The sequence below is a fragment of the Sylvia atricapilla genome, chromosome 11 (assembly GCF_009819655.1).
Source record: "Sylvia atricapilla isolate bSylAtr1 chromosome 11, bSylAtr1.pri, whole genome shotgun sequence".
Taxonomy (NCBI): Eukaryota; Metazoa; Chordata; class Aves; order Passeriformes; family Sylviidae; genus Sylvia; species Sylvia atricapilla.
In genome coordinates, this window is record NC_089150.1 from 17,085,448 (window position 1) to 17,104,073 (window position 18,626).

Genomic DNA, 18,626 nt, shown 5'->3' on the forward strand with positions numbered 1-18,626 from the left:
TCTCTCTGCACTTAATTTCCCTTAGCAGCCTGTGTGTGACAGATGCACTCCGCAGTATCCATCAGACAGGCAGCCCTAGGCTGGAGTTGGCGGCATTTGGAGCTGTTACTTGGCATTACAGAGCTAAACCCAGCTCTGTGGCTGGAAAGAAAACAGCACAGGTCTGCATTTCTGACCCTTGTCTCATTCCAGGACACTACTCACTGCACTTTGATGCCTTCCACCACCAGCTCAGTGATGCTCCTCCAGCACTGCCCGCACGAACATTGCGCAAGGTAATGGCAGGAAAGCAGAGAGGGATGTAGGACAACGGGCTCCTGAATGGGATTCCCCCTTCTCTGCTCCCACCAAGCAGCTTCTGAATGCAGAAATACTATTTTTAACATGCTAGTAATTTGCGCATGAGAAAACCCACTGAAAGCTCTTAACCTATTCGACAGCTGAATGCTATAGAAATAACTCACAGGTTCTAGGTCCTTCCCCTTTCCTTTTTTGCACCATATGCTGTGATTTCAGCACCCCAATCATCACCTCAGCTGCTGTTTCTCTAACAGCTCTGGTGTTGTTGAGTGCACTTATCTGCCCACAAGTGATACTTCCATACATGTAAACCAATAATCCTTGACATTCTGAACGCAAATGGAACTGTGACGGTTGTTAACAACACCGCCAAAAGCTGAAATGGGGATCAACACACAAGATGCAGCATTGCCTCCTTTGTCAATTTTAACCTGGTTTTGTTTCTCTCCAAACAGTCCCCTCTTCATCCTATCCCTGCATCGCCCACCAGTCCGCAGTCTGGTCTAGATGGCAGTAACTCCACTTTATCGGGCAGTGCCAGCAGTGGTGTCTCTTCCTTGAGCGAGAGCAATTTTGGACATTCTTCTGAACCACCTCCTCGCACAGACACCATGGATTCTGTGCCCAGCCAGGCCTGGAACACTGATGAAGATCTAGAGACACCCTACCTCCCTGTCAGGTACAGTCTCTCTGAGCCTGATGTCCTGGAGTCACTCAAATCCCAGCCATGCCGAAGCCACTCTGCTCCATCTGGAGTCATTCCTCAGGACACCATGGACCCTCCTGCTTTACCCCCCAAACCTTACCACTCCCGGCTGCCGAACATGGAGAACGAAGAGGGGATGATAATCGAAGATGATGACAAACATCGCCCGTTGCATCGCAAAGTGTCCCAACCAGTGAGTGGTGGAAAGGAAGAGCAGGCCAGGGTGGCATGGGAGCACGGCATCAGCGAGCAGTAGGGACAGCTCCTGGTACACAGCTGGCGTTGGCATTCCAGGTCTGGATACACAGAGAGAGAGCAGGACTCGGAGAACAGCAAACTGATTTTCTACTGCCACAAGGTTATGTCTGAAGCCCACAAAAGCAATTGGGCCAGCATGGCAGGTTGCTGCTTTCCTTTTTAATTTCTTTTTACACCTTTCCGTTATGTTTTTTAACTTTCTGTGCAGTGGACAGTTTATTCCTTCTGCAGTTTCTTAACCACATCATACGGCATACGAGCCATAGAGACTTGCAGAAGCTGAAAAATACAATTTTAAGTGGAGGGAAAAACGGGGGGAATGTGGCAAGTTGATTTTGAACCTGCTTTCCTCCCGGTTCTGAGACGCACATGAGTAGAAGCAGTTGCACTAGGGACATATTTCTTTGCTGTACAGAATTGAAAGCTCATTGCTGAAATCAGGGATTCTATGAACTGTCAGGCTGGAAGGTGCATGAGCTGCAGGCAGTGGAAAGATGGCAATTCTAAGAAGAATTTGGCTCTTTTGAGAGCAGGATTGTACATATCTGTGCAGTGATCTCCCTGCATTGGTTCATAGGTGCTGAGGCAATCTAAACAGTGCTGATGCACTGATATCCAAGATATCATTTCCAACAAACTCTGCCTCCTTTGTTTTTTATGTACTATTTCATTTCTTAAATTTTGCTTTCACTGGCTAAGCCAACCTGCTTTCTCATGGGAATCATGTTATTCATCTGTGCTACAGAATGAGTGGAGGTTGGTGGCTAATGGAGCTACAACCTCATTGTAGGCCTTTCCCATGCCCAGCTTTGGGCAGGCTGTTGACACCAGCATTTCTATTCCAGATTAAAACAAAACCAACCAAATTGAGTTTCTCATGCCACAAGCTGGTTGATGATCCAGCCAGTAAAGAAAAGGTGGCTTAAATGCATCATATCCAAGAATCCTTGCCTCAGGGCTGAACATCATAATTCTCACCAACTTCCATCACCCAGGAGCTGAGATTCATTCCTGTTAACTCAATAATCCTCAGTCCCTCCCAACAACTCACTGCAGCTGGTGTGCAGAAAGAATCTCCCGTCTCTCAGAGCAGACAGAAAACACCAAGACTCGAGCAATGCCTGGTATCAAGTGTACACCCCAGAGTCAGGGACCTCAAAGGACAGTCAGGACCTGTAAAGAACAAGTGTTTGTTTCCTCTTTTGCTTCTTTAGAATGCATAGTAAGAGCTACTGCTTTTCTCTTCTGGGAGGTTGATTTCTTTTTCTCCTTAGGCAGCAATACAGCCTTTCCCCATCCCATGTTTTTTTATTGATAAGCTCTACAAAGGGCTGAAGAACAGTGAGAGGGACACCAAGCCACACCACACAAACCAGTGTGCAGAGCTGAAGATAGTACAGGTCTATGAACCCAAAACATGCCTTTTAAAAGGAAAAAAAAAATCCGTGGGTAGTATTGTTCTTTACAAAGAACAGATCTCGGTTCTAAGAAACCTTTTATTCCTGTTTTCATACTTTTCAAGAAATACTTTCAAGAAATTTTCAATCAAAACAGTATCAAATGTTCAATGTTTTTAGATGAACAAGCCACCCTCCTTTCCCTTGCCACACCCAGACACAGTTTAGCCTTCCTTATAACCCTCTCACCTGCAGAGCACACTCTGTAGGATAAAAACTGCCATCCCTCTTTCCTACCACTGACAAATCTGAAGCACATTCAAGTAAGACCGCCACCATATAAATTAGTGCCAGAAACAGGAACAGCACTCAACTTAATTCTTGAATTCTTGCCCAACTGCTCATTTTCTCCTGCTAAAAACAGCATAAAGAAGCAAAAAAGGATTATTATAAATCTTTTACAGGTCACCTTTAGCACTACCTCTAAATACAGTGACTGGGCAGAGTACATGGTTTCTGAACTGGCTAAAGATGGTCTGGCTGTATAAAGTCTGGACTCAGCAGTTGTATGAAGGGGACTATAAGAGGATTTGTTTGGTTTTTTTTCTCAAGCTCTAGCCCATGCAAAACTACTAAGTTATGAATTTGTTTCTTAAATGGCCTGTTTGGCTGGAACAAAGTCTCTCTTGCTTCCTCTATTTTGTTACTAACACAGGCTGCTTGTAATCATTATATAATTCACAATTTCAACAATGATAATAAAATCTGGCCTATAGTGGATGTTTCATCTTTAGCAGGAAGGAGAGTTTTCCAATGATAGGACAGTCTTCAGTGTTAACAAACCAAGCTGGATCTCCGGTATAGAAAAAGTGTAGGAAAACAACTGATGTTGTCAGTAAAGGTAAGTCAAGGTAATTCCTTAGAAAACGGTGAAATGTTTTCACATATGCTATCCTCCAATCCCACTGAGACTCTTCCAGTGAAGTTCTTAAAAGAACTAAGTTTTAATTCTATCTCCCTTGCCCCGGTTTCTTTTTTTTTTTTTTTTTTCCTGGCAGCAAGACTAAAAGTAGTAAATGTAGTGACTTACCAAGCTTCCTTAATGTGAAAAACCAGCAGGTCTTGCAAATAAAACTTTGCAGAACCAAAAATGCAATTACCATGGGACTGAGTCCCAGGCAGCTGGAAAACCTGCCCACCAGAGCTCTAATCAAATGATGCATTTGAAAATTCTCATCCTGCTCTGATTAGAGACCTGGTATAAGAGCAGTGAGTCCATTTGGGGAGTCTGGCATTCCTATGTACTTGCAAAGGTTTGAAGATCAGTCAGTTGATGTATACAATACCTAATTTATGGCAAGTCCACAGAAAGAAGGGTGGAATAAATTGCTGAATTTACCAAATTTAAGCCTCTCTGGAGTTAAATTTCTGTTATTGTTCTGATATCTACCAAGTATTCTGTCTCCCTTTTCAGTGTTTGCCTTAAAGGGAGCAGAAGACAGAAAGACTATTATTAAGATTTTGTGAATCTTGGAACTAATATTGCCTGGAACTACTATTTCTCTGTAGAATGAAATATCTTTTTGCATAGTAGAACTCCAACATCAAGCTCAGTCCTGGCATAGGTGGAAGCAACAGCAGTTGTTGCACTTGCCCAACAGGATTTGAAGATTCCTTGTATAAACCACAGCAACAAGATGATGTTTTGAACAGGACCTTGACATTCTATACCTAATTCAAACCTCAGTGTACTTGCCTTCATTGGGTTTTCTTTGCATAACAAAATAGCATGTGCATTCCTGAGAAAAACTGGTGGAATTCTGCTATAAATCTCTCCATCGTCAGTACTTGCTGGCCCCATCTGAAACAAAACTGAGAAGGAGCTACAGTGGTAGAAGAAAAGCAATTAAAACAATTTCACTGAATCCTACTTTTTTTTTTTTTTTTTCCCCAATAGCTGGGTAGGTTTTATTGCTGTTTGCAAGACTCAGATTGTTTTTCATATTTTCCTCTGGTTTTTAGTTTACTTACCCTTTTTTAGGTAAGGGATATTGTATATCCCTTCTGTGGGAGTATCAGCCAAAACTGGGGAGGCTGGAGAGAGCAAGAGCCTTTGGGAAACAAATTATGTGATATTTAAAATTTCTTCTGGTCATGCTTCTTTGTAAATACCCCCATTTGAATGCTGTGTATTTGTACAGGAAATTGAGCAAAAAATGTATAGATTGTGATGTCTGACTGGTATTCTGCCCTGTAAATGTGTTTTTAACCTCTGGCATTCTGTGCTTATTAAAAAAAAAAATAAGGCGAAAAACCTCTAACCACTTCTCTTTTGTGTATTCATGTTTAAAATAAAATGAAAACAGCTATCTTATCTATAATGGAAATCAAATTCAAAAGGAAGAAATTAATTTGTACAAGTGTCCTAAAGGTAATTCATTGTATATATTGTGATAGCATGTTTCCAGAAGCAACAAATAAGTGGTGTGAATTTTAGATGTAAATATCTGCCGTTTGTTTTGAGTTCCTTTCCCTTACCCATTCACTCGACTGCTGTGATGTGGAATTAAAGATTAATACCTGATATTAAAACAGTACAGCTGTATGGTCATTGCTGTCCTCGAGGCAGGGCTATCGTCAGGCTGCTCCAAACCTTCACAAGACAGAGGAACAGCCCTCACTTCCCACCTCTGTGTGAATTTAAAAAACGGGGGCAACCAAAAGGACTTTGTGTGTGGTGAGACAACAGCTTCCATGTTACTCTTTTAGCTGACAGTGTTATTTAATATCGACTTGAAGCAAGCACCAGGTACAGCTCCCTCCTGGTCTGGTCAGGGAGATGATGTGGCACTTGCAACAGCCCCAGGCACCGTTCTGGGGCAATACTTTCGGAGACAAAGCTCTCCCCTAGGGCAGCTGGGGTGGCTGGGTGCCACTTCTTTATCAGCTGGAGTTAAACCACCACTATCTCTCTGCCTAAAGGATTGCTATTCTTTTATTGCAATAGTACTTAAATACTGATCATTTGAACAGAATAGATGTGAAGGAATAGTAGTTAAAACATGTAGGAACACAGGATTTGGGAATTCAGAGCTATGGTAACTTCTACTCCCTCCTAATCTCAAATTTTCTTCCATTACCACTAGTAAACCAGGTCATTGTACAGGAGGCAAAATAACTAATTTAATGTCTTGACAAACCAACAAAAAACTTCTGAAACCTGTCTCAAAAGATATTTAGCAGCAAATCTGGCTCTTCAGCTGGCCCCAGGGTGTACATGGACCACCCTTTGCACACACCACACACAAATGCTGAGAAGAGAAACTGTAACAGGGTACTTCAGTGCATCTAAAGTATCAAAGTGTAGCTTAGTTAAAATGTTCTCCTGATGCCTGAAGAAGTCTGTGTCAGTCATAGAACAGAATCATAGAATCATTCATGTTGGAAAAGACCTCCAAGATTACCAAATCCAAACTTCAACCAGATACCACGCTGCCCTCTAAACCGTATTTTGAAGAGCCACTTAGTTTCTGAACGTGACCACCATTTCCCTGGGCAACCTGTTCCAGGGCTTTTAGTGAAGAAATTTTTCCTAATATCCAACCTGAACCTTCCCTGGCACAACTTGAGGCCATTTCCTCTTCTCCTGTCACTTGTTCCCTGGGAGAAAAGGAACCCACATCTGGCTACAACCTTTCAGGCAGCTGTAGAGAGAGATACAACCTTTCAGACCTCCAGTCTGAACACCCTGGTACCTTCAGCCACACCTTCTAGGACTTATGTTCTGGACTCTTCACCCTGTCTTCAATCAGACCCTTTGAGCCAGCTTATTAAATCTTAGTTAAGTAAGTATTTTTCATTCAGACAAAAACTATTTATTAACCAAGCACAGGAAATAAAAACTGTGTTTTGGCACAGCAAAAGATGTGTGAGCCCGCAGCTTTAAACAAGAGTTAAAAAATACTCTAGTTTCTGTTAAAACCAATAGAATGTGTTTGGTTTTTTTTCAGTGCAAGTCCAATACTTAGATTTCAGTCTGACTAGTGGCAGCTTAAACAAAATCCCATGTCCAAATACCACTTCTTATCTAAATAAGAAAACTTCAGCACAGTTTCAATATACGACTCGTCTGACTCAGTATGAATTTCATTACAAAACTGATAAGAGGAGAAATTAAACCTCTAGAAATAACTCTAACCTGGTGGATGAAAGATTCAGCCTTCTACACTCTCTGCATAAATGTGCTTCCATTTGTAGAAGATTCTTAAGCCACGGACACAAACACAGTTCACAAGGCAAAACTCTGAGCTCAGGTGTCTTAGAGAGAAGCTTTACACACTTTTCCCTTTCCATGGGCTTTACTGTCAATCCCACATAAATGAACCCCAAATTGGAGTAGTAATCTATTACACTTCTATTCAGCATTTCATTCACAGCAGTCCCTCATTACCTTTTCCCAAACTGTTTCCCCTGCCCCCGACAGAGTTCACTTCTTTGTCCTCACAGCCCAAGACCCGAGGCCGAGCCCCTTCATCCCCCGCTGGCTGTAAGAGATTTGTGTTCTCAGACGGCAGAGCCAGCACAGCTCTAGCCCCCCCAGCTGCCAGGAACAGCCTCTGTTTACCTGCACTTCCCAGTGACTCCAATCCCCACAGGGCCCCGAGCCAAATTACCTCTCCTGCCCACTCAACTGGCTGACTGGCCAGAGCAGAGAAGGTTCCAGGCAGACCTTAGAGCACCTTTCAAAGCCTAAAGGGTTTCCAAGAATGTGGCATAGGGACTTTGGAAAGGCCCTGGAGTGATAAGGACGCCAGGGAATGGCTTCACAAAGACAGGGGTTACACTGAATATTAGGAAAAAACAACAGTGAGGACCAGCATAAGCTCTCCATCATCTAGGACAAATCCCTAATGCTCCACAGAGACAGAGCCTGGAGGGTGGTAGAGCAAACAGAGCCCCAAAAACCTCACCATGGATCAAAAAGAAGCATAAGGTAAAATGCAAGGAATCCATTCTAACTGCTGAAACAAACTATAAATAAGAAAAAAAAATCCCAACAAGAGTTCTTGTTCTTCCTCAGACCTATTTGATAATCCCATATTGAAATACAAAGCCTCATTTTCCAATCCAAAACCAAATAAAATCACTCCTCTCCTGTTCCATAAAAATGTATAAAATTCCTAGTTTTGAAGATGTTTCATAACTGCACTGTTTTGATAGGTAAACTCTGTCCTTATCATGACTCCTAAAGTCTCCTAATTCCAAATTTAAGCACAATTTCCACCTAATTAAGAAGCCATTTCATCTCAGTTATTTTGGCCTCTATCCTGATAAGAAACAAGGGCACTTTAAGCCACCACTTCTCTGCACAGCAAAGTGACTTTAGTGGGCAACAAGCGTGAGTTTTAAAAAGCCAATAACCTTCCGAAAGTATACTGATATTGAGTAATTCTGGAAATTATTATGGACTGACTAAATATATTGATTTTAATAACCACATTTGGAGAGTTAACAAGATCTAGAAATGTGCAAAACCACCTCTCCTAATAAACACATGATGTACTCTCAGTGGCAATTAGTGTCCTAATTACTGCTCACCTGCTGTGACCCTTCCTGAATCAGGAGCTCCTCCTCCCCACACTGCCTCACCTCGTCAGGCTTATTTATCACTTGCACCTGATCACCTGCAAGAAAATTCTGATGAGGCACTGCCCCACCAGGCTGCCTGAGGAGCCTGCATGTGCAGGAGAGCCCAGGGAGCTACATGGAAGCTCCCTTGCTGTAGGACAGGGCTGTGTGACTTTGCCTCTCCCTTCTTTCATTGGAATGATAGCCCAGGATACACAGAGTTATACATAAAGCCACACAAGGAGCTATCAGCAGGTGTGTGCTCCTCTCCCAGCTTCAAGGCAATTTCAGTTATTAAACTCACAGTGTTTGGGATTGTGGAAGGTAGTTATCAGCACTAACTATGAGGGGTTTGGGAACAGAATCAGAATATTCTGAGTTGGATCACCAAAGTCCAACTTCTAGCCCTAGCACAGGACAACCCCTAAAATCCCCCTATGCCCTTGAACAAAAGGTAATAGGCCCAGCGACTAGGATATATAGTTGTAATTAAACAACAACAAAAATTCTTTCTGCAAAAATACCCACCCAAGAAGCCAGAAACAAGTACCTGCAGGCTGCTATTTTAACTTCTCACCTGTCCCACCTCGAAGCATCCAGTCCTTGTACCACACAGGGTGTACCCAGAGCCACCCGACGGCTGCGCCCGTGCTGGCACCGAGCCCATCCCTGCTGCTCCCACTGCCCATGGGACACCCATCCCACGCGGCTCCTCTGCCCCGCCGACTCCACGCTGCTCAGGGCCCTCGAGTGTCCCCTCAGCCTCACCTTGTGCTGCCCGACACCACCCCGCCACAGCCGGCAGACGGGTGAGGGCGGAACCCGGGCGGCCCCGCCCGCCCACAGGTGTGAGGATCTGCCCCTTTCCAAGATGGCGCCCGCAGCCGCCCTCAGGGAGCGCTCGCGAGGCTCTTCCCGTAACAAAGATGGCGGCGAAGGGGGCGGGGACCCGCGCCGCACGCCGGCGCTGCTCCGTCTGCCCCCAATCAGCGGCCGCCAACTCTCTCGTGGAGGCAGCGGCGCGGCCAATGGGAGCGCAGAGCGTGGCGGCCGGGCAGGGAGCGGGCCAATGGGGCGGCGGCGGCGGGGGCAGCCGGCGTGGGGTGGTGGTGCCGGTGCGGTGGGCTCTGCCGGGCGAGGCGGGATGCGGACGGCCCACGGGCTTTGCGCGGCGCTGGCCCTGCTCCTGCTGCCGGCCGGCGGCCGAGCGCTGCGCGACGGGGACTGCGAGGGTGAGTGCGGACAGGTCCGGCCCGCGGGCGCGGCTGGGGGAGGCTGCTCCTCGCCACAGTCTCCCGCGGTCTTGCCCGTCCGCCGGGCTGTGGGGCCAGGACGCGGAGCAGCCTCGGGGCTGTGACAGCCGCGAGTGACAGCTCGGCCGCTGGGGCCGGACCGGGCCGGCGGGAGCGCCGCCTCCAGCGGCAGGAAAAGTCTCCCAAGTCTAGCCAAGTGCGGGCGGGCCGGGCCGGGCCGGGCCACCGGTGCTGGGCCGGTGCTCGGGGGTGTCCGGTGCTGGGGCGATGCGCGCGGGGCGGGGCTTCCAGCCGTGCCCCGCTCCGGGACGGGAGCTCCCTTCGGACGTACTGCGCTCTGTCGGGAAGTTGCCGGTCCCTCTCCGCGGCATTAGCGGAAGTGTAGAGTCTCCACGGGAAAGAGGAGCGACCGCTTCGGGAGACCGGACCGCTCCAGGCCGGGAGACCAGCGCTCGGCAGCTCGGCACTGGCGGGCGGCGCTCCCAGCCGGGTGACGGTGACCAGGGCAGGCAGCAGGAGAACGCGGGTGAAGTTACTCGCCCGGACTCCCCCTTAGTCACCGCAGTATTACCGTCATGGAGTGCTCCGAGTCCTCTCAGCGCGCACAGCCAGCAGCCGTGAGCAGCTGATCCAGATCAAGTCGGGCCCTTTGTGTACCACGGAAATACAAACGCCTCGGAGGTGGAACCTGTTGAGCTGCACAGCAAATTAAGCTGCTCCTGTGCAATGAACTGAACAGATTCCGCAAGTGAAGCGAGAACTTAGGTGGGGCTCTGGTAGCTGGTTGGGAGTTTGGGATACTAATATCCCTCCTCTACAGTAAGACAGAATGAGGGGAGAGAGCCCCATAAATCAAACCTTCCAGCTGCTGTCAGAGCACTAGGCTGGAAACGTGTTTCTGTCCTATGGTGGCCGTCAGTGTCGCTGCCTGCAGCAAGTTCTTTCTTCCCACGATTTTCAATTTACAACAGGTTACAGTGGACATCAGTGTGTCTGTGACTGGGGATAGACTGGTGGGAGGTAAATAAGGGTGCTGTATGCATACAAAAATGTTCTCCAAAATGGCCCATGTTATAATTAGTTCTAGTTTGAATATAATGAGAGTACCTTTCTACTCAGCTCTGTGATGGCCATAGTCCATTTCCTGTCCTGCCCAATTACTGTGCCATGCATTGTGTTCTGAGTTGAACACAAGTTGCTAATGACAATAATATTTGCCAGTCCCTTCCTGCTGGGGTAAACAAATCACATAAAAGACATAACTCATACCTGTTCCTCAGTGGCAGAATGGATCCTGGCACTCAGTGGCACAGGAAAGTGTGAGAATCCCCAGGTGTTGAGCAGGAATTGGGGGAGCTGCAGAGTGCTCGGTCTGGGTGATGCTGATATCCACAGATGAGTTGTGAGCAGCAGGATGACCAAAATCTGACACTCAGGGTGTCCCTCAGTCATCCCAAGGGCTGTGTTCCCTCCTTGCCAGCCACACGCGGGGCTGCTGCACTTTGGAGCACATGTGGAGCAGCTGCTGCCAAGGAAAGGAGCAATGACCGAGTTGTGCAGCTCTTCCCACAGGCAGGAACCTGGATCTGTACTCTCAGCTGCAGCTGCACTTGTGGGAGTTGTGATATGTCTAAGAGCCTTCCCTCTTTCCATCCGACATTGCATCGAAAGCTTGTGGAAATAAAAGAAGGAGAAAAGGTGCCTCCGTGGACATAGCATGGGATCACATTTCTTTTTCTCTTGGAAGTAATTTGAACTGAAGCAGCCTGGTGCTCCTGATACTGAAGTCAGCACATGGGTAATCTCAGAGTTGGTTTTCTATCAGCACTGGGTTTGACACCCGTGTTCTCACAAGTTGCTGCATCCCAAAGCAGCAGGACAACTTTAAATTTACATTTTTTCATGGGCGTGGTTTTATATCCATCATATCATCCTGTGCTCACTCAGGACAATGTACAGAGGGCCCTGGACACTTCATGGATCTCATTTCTCAGATTGTCACAAACACACCAAAAGTACCAGGGCACGTTGTTGATTCATGTGTGCTCTGAATAACTTTCAGAACCATGGGTGAAGTTCAGAAAAGTTCTGTTATCCCAGCCCCCAATTCCATTTCCCTACGAATGTCCTCTGAGAGCTGCCATGAGATTACTGCTCTGGCTGATAACTCCATTCATCTTCCTTTCCAGTGTGTGTCACATTCCTGGGAAGGTTCTACCAGAGTCTAAAGGATAATGACGTTGAATTCACACCTTCCAGTATTGAAAAGGAGCTGTTGAAGTCCTGCAAAGAAGCAAAGGGCAAAGAGAATCGCCTGGTAAGCAGGGGGAGTCAGTAATATTTGCCTCCTGCAAGCGAGGGGAAACTGAGTTTGTATGATGTGGCTTCCCAGAGGCTGTTTTTGCTGGCTCTGTGGCCACAGTTGGTCCTGTATTTTTTATAAGAGAGGACTCGAGGAGTTCAGTCTCTTTACCTTAAGAAAAAGGAAAAAAACCACCACCCTGTCAACAGTGATTGGAGTGGCTGGTGTCTCTCTGTTACTGAAGCACTGGAGATTACAAAGCTTTTGTTTGTTGTAGGGCTTCCCTGTCCCTTTAATGGTATTTGGGATGCTATGTAATCTGTTAAAATATTTATACTCTTTGGCCATTTAGCTGGAAACTAAATAAAGGAATACCAAATTGCTCTAACTAAAACCACAGGCAATTTGTGAATGAAGAGACCCAAGGAAAAGACCCTGAACTCTCCTCAGAGAACTACAAAAGGTACCATCTGATATGCCGATCAGAAACACTTGAGAGAGGCTTTTTGAGTGAACAAGACTTTATTCCTAATCCTGTTCAATTTTTATAAAGTTAAGATACAAGACCACCAGCCTCAGCAGCTGGTAAAACCAGTGCAATGGAAAACACCTGCTCAGTATTCTGGGCACAGTTAGGCTTCTTTTGCCCAGCTGTAACAGTAAGCATCCAGCTGCAAAAACAGATGAGGACAGGGACAGAGAACTCTGCTTTTAAAAGCTTTGTTTTTCCATGCAGCCTCACTTCATTTTTTTTCTTCCCTCTAGTGCTATTACATTGGGGCCACAAGTGATGCAGCCACCAAAATCATTAACGAGGTATCAAAGCCCATGAGTCACCACATCCCTGTGGAAAAGATCTGTGAGAAGCTAAAGAAGAAAGACAGTCAGATCTGTGAACTAAAATACGGTGAGTTACCTGCACAAGAGGAAATGCCCATGATTTGCTGGGGTGTGGATCACTGGGGGTGAAGCAACAACCTAAAACTACTCAGTCCCGAGTTCTGTAGCCTAGTTAGGTTGCACAACCTAATGGGTTGCTCTCCATGAACATCCTAGAGAGTTCTGTGGAGAATTGTTGGCTGCTAACCGTTCTTGGCTTCTGCAGGGACTCTGATCAGCCCTGGAATAAGGAAGTCCCAGGTGTAGCAGCACTGCAGCGCTCACACTGCTCTGTGGAATGTGGTGTTTGGGAGGGTTTTTGCCGTGCTGGCAGTGGGTGGGGGCCTCACTGTGGCAGTCCCAGCTGCTCTCCTGTTCCCAGCATGGGAGTGATAAATGCTGCTTTTTTCTCACCTCCTCTGGTGTCTCCTCAGAGCATTCCACTCTCTGTTTCTCATGACCTTCCTTGAACTCATATGTTCCTACATTACTCATCTTCCTGAAAAGACTTAATACAAAAAAGGCATAAAAATGCCTCCTTCTGCTTTCCCTTATCGCTGCCCTTTCACCCCCTGGAGACACCCCTTGGACTGTGGGTCTTTATAGTTCTTATTTCTCCTACTAAGGTCGTGTTACTTCCTGAAAAGCTTTTTCTTGTTGTCACTTTCTTATCTTTCCCTTGAAATCACTTTGCTACATTTCGTTTATCCAGTGGAAGAGAAGTGTTGCTGCTCGTATAATAAACGGGCTTTCAGGGCTCTTGTGGAACTGTTGCATCTGAACTGCAACCAAGCTGTCTTCTAATAAGTTTTAGCATTAAGAGCCTTATCTGTTGTCCAAAACCTAACTTAGATGTTCCTTCCACCACCGGCACCTCTCTTCCTCCTGGGTTTTGGCTTCCTCACGCACCTGGCATTGTCCGAGTTACAGCTCTGCTCTCCCCGCAGACAAACAGATCGACCTAAGCACAGCCGATCTGCGCAAGCTGCGCGTCAAGGAACTGAGGCGGATCCTGGATGACTGGGGCGAGGTGTGCAAGGGCTGTGCCGAGAAGTCCGACTTCATCCGCAGGATCCACGAACTGATGCCCAAGTACGCGCCGAGGGCGGCCGGAGCCCGGACAGACCTCTGAGCGCCCAGAGCGGGGCGACCCTGGGGCGATCCCGCGGCTCTGAGGGGCGAGACTGGGGACTGTGAGGGGCGACCTGGAGGCTCTGAGGGGCGACGCGGGCCCTGCGCTTTGTACGGGACTTTGATTAAAGTTGGCCGGTGTGTATCGGGCGGAGCCGTGCCGTGTGACGTGATTGCGGGACACCCCGCCTCCCCGCCCCGCTCCGGCCGGGTCCCGACATTCCCGGTCCCTCCCGCCCTCGCTGCCTCCGCGGGCCGGCGCCGCGCGCGCCCTCAGCCCGCCGAGGGGCGGGGCCTCGCCGCCCGCCCCGATTGGCCGCCCGGCCGCGGCGCGCGGGCGGCGGGAAGCGCCGTGTGACGTCGTGGCCCCGTGACCCCGGCTTGCGGCGCGGCGCGCGCGGAGCGATGACGTAGAGCCCGCGCGGCGCGGCGGCCGGAGCCGCCTTCGCTCCCTTTTGTCCAAGATGGCGGCGGCCGCCGGAGGCGCCTCCTGAGCCGCGGGCCCGGCGCGATGAAGCGCGGCAGCGACCGCGACTCGAGCCCGCCGGGGGCCGCAGGCGGACGCGCGGCCGCCGCCGCCAAGCGGCCCCGCGACCGCGACCGCGAGAGCAGCAGCCGGCGCGGCCCGCACCGCAGCTCGGGCACCTCCCGCAGCAGCCGGGACAAGTCCACGCCCGGCGGCGGCGGCGGCGGCACCACCACCACCGGCAGCGGCAGCGGCGGCGGCGGCGGAGGCGGCTCCAGCTCCCGCAGCCACCGCGGCGATGACTCGAACCACCGCCCCGCGGGGAGCGGCTCGGCCTCGGGCGCCCGCGGCGGCAGCCAGGCCGCTCCGTCGTCCTCCTCCTCCTCCTCGTCCCGGGCGCTCGGCGTGCCCAAGGCCAAGGCGCTGCCGGGCGCCGTGGTGGCCCCGTCGCTGCTGCTGGCCGGACCGCCGCCGGGCGCCGCGCCCTCGCTGCTGCTGGCGCCGCTCGGGGGCTCGGCCGGGCTGGCCGGGGAGCCGCCCGGCTCCTGCGAGTACAAGACGCTGCTGGTGAGCGGGCTGAGCGCGGCCCTGCCCGACCAGCTGCTGGAGGACGGGCTGTTCCGCCTCTTCCAGCGCTTCGCGGGCGGGGGCGCCGGGGACATCAGCGTCAAGCTCTCCCACACGCCCGAGCTCGGCCGCGTCGCCTACGTGAACTTCCGACACCCCGGGGACGCCCGCGACGCCCGACGGCACGCCCGGGCCCGGCAGCTGCTGCTCTACGACCGGCCGCTCAAGGTGGAGCCCGTGTACCTGCGCGGGGGCCGGCGCAGCCGCACGCCGCCCCCCGCGCCCTCCCCGGAGCCGCTGGGGTACCTGCCGCCCCTGCACAGCGCCTACCAGTACAAGCAGCGCTCGCTGTCGCCGGTCACCAGCCCCTTGCTGCGGGAGCCGCGGCCCCGCCACGCCGCCGCCGCCGCCTTTGCGCTGGAAGCGGCGGCCATCGGGCTCTCCCGGGAGCGGGAGCGGGCCCTGGATTACTATGGGCTGTACGATGAGCGCGGCCGCCCCTACAGTTACCCGATCGTGGCCGAGGAAGACCTGATGCCGGAGGATGACCAGAGAGCCACGCGCAACCTCTTCATCGGCAACCTGGACCACAACGTGTCGGAGGTGGAGCTGAGGCGCGCCTTCGAGAAGTACGGCATCATCGAGGAGGTGGTGATCAAGCGCCCCGCACGTGGCCAGGGCGGTGCCTATGCCTTCCTCAAGTTCCAGAACTTGGACATGGCTCACCGTGCCAAGGTGGCCATGTCGGGCCGCGTTGTGGGCAGGAACCCCATCAAAATCGGCTACGGGAAAGCCAACCCCACCACCCGGCTGTGGGTGGGTGGCCTTGGCCCCAGCACTTCCCTGGCCGCCCTGGCCAGGGAGTTCGACCGCTTTGGCAGCATCAGGACTATTGACTACGTGAAGGGCGACAGCTTCGCTTACATCCAGTACGAGAGCCTGGACGCTGCCCAGGCCGCCTGCGCGCAGATGAGGGGCTTTCCCTTGGGCGGACCGGAGAGGAGGCTCCGAGTGGATTTTGCCAAAGCAGAAGAGACGAGATACCCGCAGCAGTACCAGCCCGCGCCGCTCCCCGTGCACTACGAGCTGCTGGCTGACGGGTACAACCGGCACCGGAGCCTGGAGCAAGACTTGAGGGTGCGGGATAGGACTCCTCCGCACCTCCTGTACTCGGACAGAGACAGGAGCTTTGTGGAGGCGGAGTGGGCCAGCCCTGCCAAAAACGCCGAACGCAGGAACAACCTGGAGAGCTACAGCCGGTCGGTGCGCAGCCGGAGCGGGGAGCGCTGGGGCGGCGATGGCGACCGCAGCGTCCCCAAACCGTGGGAAGAGAGGCGGAGGCGCCGCAGCCTTTCCAGCGACCGCGGGAGGACTACTCACTCGCCTTACGAGGACAGAAGCAGGACAAAGGCCAGTGGGCCAGCTCTAGACCGCAGCCCTGACAGGGCTCGCAAGGAGAATCACACTACAGAACCTGGAGCCGAGAAAGAGCAGAGCAACTCCCTCCAGAACAATCGTCACGCGGCTGAGGAGAAGCCCCATCGCGAGCCAGCTGATGCTCCCCAGCCCAAAAAAAGGGACAGCGAACGCAATCATCGAACTGGTGAATCGGAATCAAAACCTCACGAGGAGCCAAAATCTGAGACCAAAAAGCTAAAGAATTTATCAGAGTATGCTCAGACACTGCAACTTGCTTGGAATGGGCTTCTTGTGCTAAAAAACAGCTGCTTCCCCACCTCTATGCACATCCTGGAGGGAGACCTGGGTGTCATCAATGGACTCCTCAAAGACCATTCGTCCGGCGGGAAGCTGACGCAGCTCAAAATCGCTCAGAGACTTCGGCTGGACCAGCCCAAGCTGGATGAAGTCACCCGGCGCATCAAACAAGGCAGCCCCAATGGCTACGCCGTGCTCCTGGCCACCCAGTCGGCCGGGGCAGGGCCCGAGGGGACCTTCCCTGTGGTAGAGCCTGGCTTGCAGCGACGGCTTCTCAGGAATCTGGTCTCCTACTTGAAACAGAAGCAGGCTGCTGGGGTTATCAGCCTGCCCGTGGGAGGGGCGAAGGGCAGGGACAGCACAGGCATGCTTTATGCGTTCCCTCCTTGCGAGTTCTCTCAGCAGTACCTCCAGTCAGCACTAAGGACATTGGGGAAATTAGAAGAAGAACATATGGTGATAGTTATAGTCAAAGACACTGCCTAGCCCACACTGTCTTTTCCATGTTTTCTTTGTGTGTCACACAGCCCAGTTGTTTTTAAGGCTGATCATTTTGGTTGAGGCTCAAAACACCTTGACCAAAGTGGTAAGATTTTTAGTTTCTAATTAATTTTAATACCTATAATATCTATTAAAATTTTAAATAGAGCCCATTTTATTCGTTTTTAATATGTGACACTGTCCGCTGTTGTTCTGTATTTTTATTTTTTAACTGTATGAAAAGTTGTCAGTAAAGCCTTGTTCACTGATGGATTTCTAAACTTGTGCGGTATCCGAGTTCTTCTGGCCCAGGAAGAGTGAGTTCCCTGTGCTGCAGGAGCAGCCAGGTCAGACGAGGCCCCAGCCCAGTTCAGTTCCCAGATCCCAGCCTTCAGCATCTCCTTCATCTTCATATGTGTCCTTTAAGGTGGGAGAGAAAGGGGGGTTCTTCGTGCTGTATCAGAGACTGAAAGGTTGATTCTTTGCTTTTTATTTCGTAAATTTGAGTCTGGATGCTTTGCTGTTGAATCTCTATTTGAGAGTAGAAGCTTCCCAGGAAGCCAGCTACAAAAGAAGCAAATCCTGATCAAGAATAAAAGTGCTTTTCATACACATCAAAAAAATTAGTTGATACTTGGCAAAAAGTTTGCTGCTGAGGAGTGTATCCTGTATTCAGGTTGGTGAGGTTTGAGACCACCTGGCACATGTCTCAGTCATAGAAGTTCTTGGATAAAATAAAAAAGGTCTGACATCCCCAATTCTTATAAAATGCAAAATGAGCAGAAGAAAAAAAGGTGATTTAAGGGGGAACCCTCCTGGGGCCGTATTCAATGTGGACAAATCAGGGGGCATGAAGGTGTTTGGTGAGCTGGAGGTGCCCATTTTCAGTCAATCATGTTGTACTACCTGAAATCCTTTATTGAAAGATAAATGGCTATTTTTTTTCCTAAAATTTAAATTTGTTTGCAGGCTTACAAAAAAAGACAGAAACGTGTCTGTCTGGCTGAGAATATGTCCTGTTACCACAGGTGACCTGTAACAGAGGAGCCACTAGAGATCAAAATCCGTGCTCTAAAATGGAGTTGATCCATCACCTTTGCTGTGGGATGAGGTAGTTGGTTGGGAGGCCAGAGCCTCTGAATGCTTGACAACACAAGGATGTGGTAACGAGTCCAAGTTGGAGTTAAAATCCACACTGTTGTGTTTGGGGATATTTTTATTTTTTAAAATCATGCCTGTAGATTTTAGGAGACTTACAGAAAATTGTGTGGGATTAAAAATGCTACATTTTAAAGTTTCTTTAGATTTGCAGGTGTTTTTTTGTTGTTTTTCTCATGGTAAGCAAGTGAACAAATTCATGGGAGAACCAGACTTGGCTTGCACCAATCTCTGACCCAGCAACTCGCTGAGAGTTGCTGATAGCCCTTCTAAACCTCCTCTCAGGTATGATTGGTGGCACGACCGACTTGGGAGTATAACTCAGTGTAATGATGCTTTTATTTTTCACGTTTTGACCCTACAGGTACAGGGACATCATCAGCCA

General features: G+C 50.0%; 3 protein-coding genes across 9 annotated transcripts in view; all 3 read left to right on the plus strand.

Annotated features, from left to right (window-relative positions):
• DOCK3 (dedicator of cytokinesis 3) overlaps positions 1-4,966 on the plus strand; it is a 185,393-nt gene extending 180,427 nt beyond the window's left edge. For all 7 annotated transcript variants that reach the window (XM_066326884.1, XM_066326888.1, XM_066326885.1 and 4 more), the window contains 2 exons: positions 193-275; positions 756-4,966. In XM_066326884.1, the coding sequence (XP_066182981.1) occupies positions 193-275; positions 756-1,262 (590 nt within the window). In that variant the 3' untranslated portion in view covers positions 1,263-4,966. The remainder of the gene's footprint in view (positions 1-192; positions 276-755) is intronic.
• A 4,194-nt stretch (positions 4,967-9,160) lies between these two features.
• MANF (mesencephalic astrocyte derived neurotrophic factor) lies at positions 9,161-14,004 on the plus strand. Its single transcript, XM_066326901.1, has 4 exons — positions 9,161-9,521; positions 11,732-11,859; positions 12,610-12,751; positions 13,671-14,004. The coding sequence occupies exons 1-4, from the start codon at positions 9,161-9,163 to the stop codon at positions 13,853-13,855; spliced, it is 816 nt and encodes a 271-aa protein (XP_066182998.1). The 3' UTR covers positions 13,856-14,004.
• Positions 14,005-14,253: 249 nt separating this feature from the next.
• Positions 14,254-18,386, plus strand: RBM15B (RNA binding motif protein 15B). Its single transcript, XM_066326902.1, has one exon. The coding sequence runs from the start codon at positions 14,366-14,368 to the stop codon at positions 17,087-17,089; it is 2,724 nt and encodes a 907-aa protein (XP_066182999.1). The 5' UTR covers positions 14,254-14,365; the 3' UTR covers positions 17,090-18,386.
• Positions 18,387-18,626: the final 240 nt, after the last annotated feature.

Bases quoted from the DNA above. Each gene is read 5' to 3' on its own strand.
- MANF (XM_066326901.1), top strand. From the start codon at position 9,161: ATGGCGCCCGCAGCCGCCCTCAGGGAGCGCTCGCGAGGCTCTTCCCGT. The intron at 11,860-12,609 runs GTAAGCAGGGGG...TCTTCCCTCTAG, and splicing joins AGGGCAAAGAGAATCGCCTG to TGCTATTACATTGGGGCCAC. The intron at 12,752-13,670 runs GTGAGTTACCTG...CTCTCCCCGCAG, and splicing joins GATCTGTGAACTAAAATACG to ACAAACAGATCGACCTAAGC.
- RBM15B (XM_066326902.1), top strand. From the start codon at position 14,366: ATGAAGCGCGGCAGCGACCGCGACTCGAGCCCGCCGGGGGCCGCAGGC.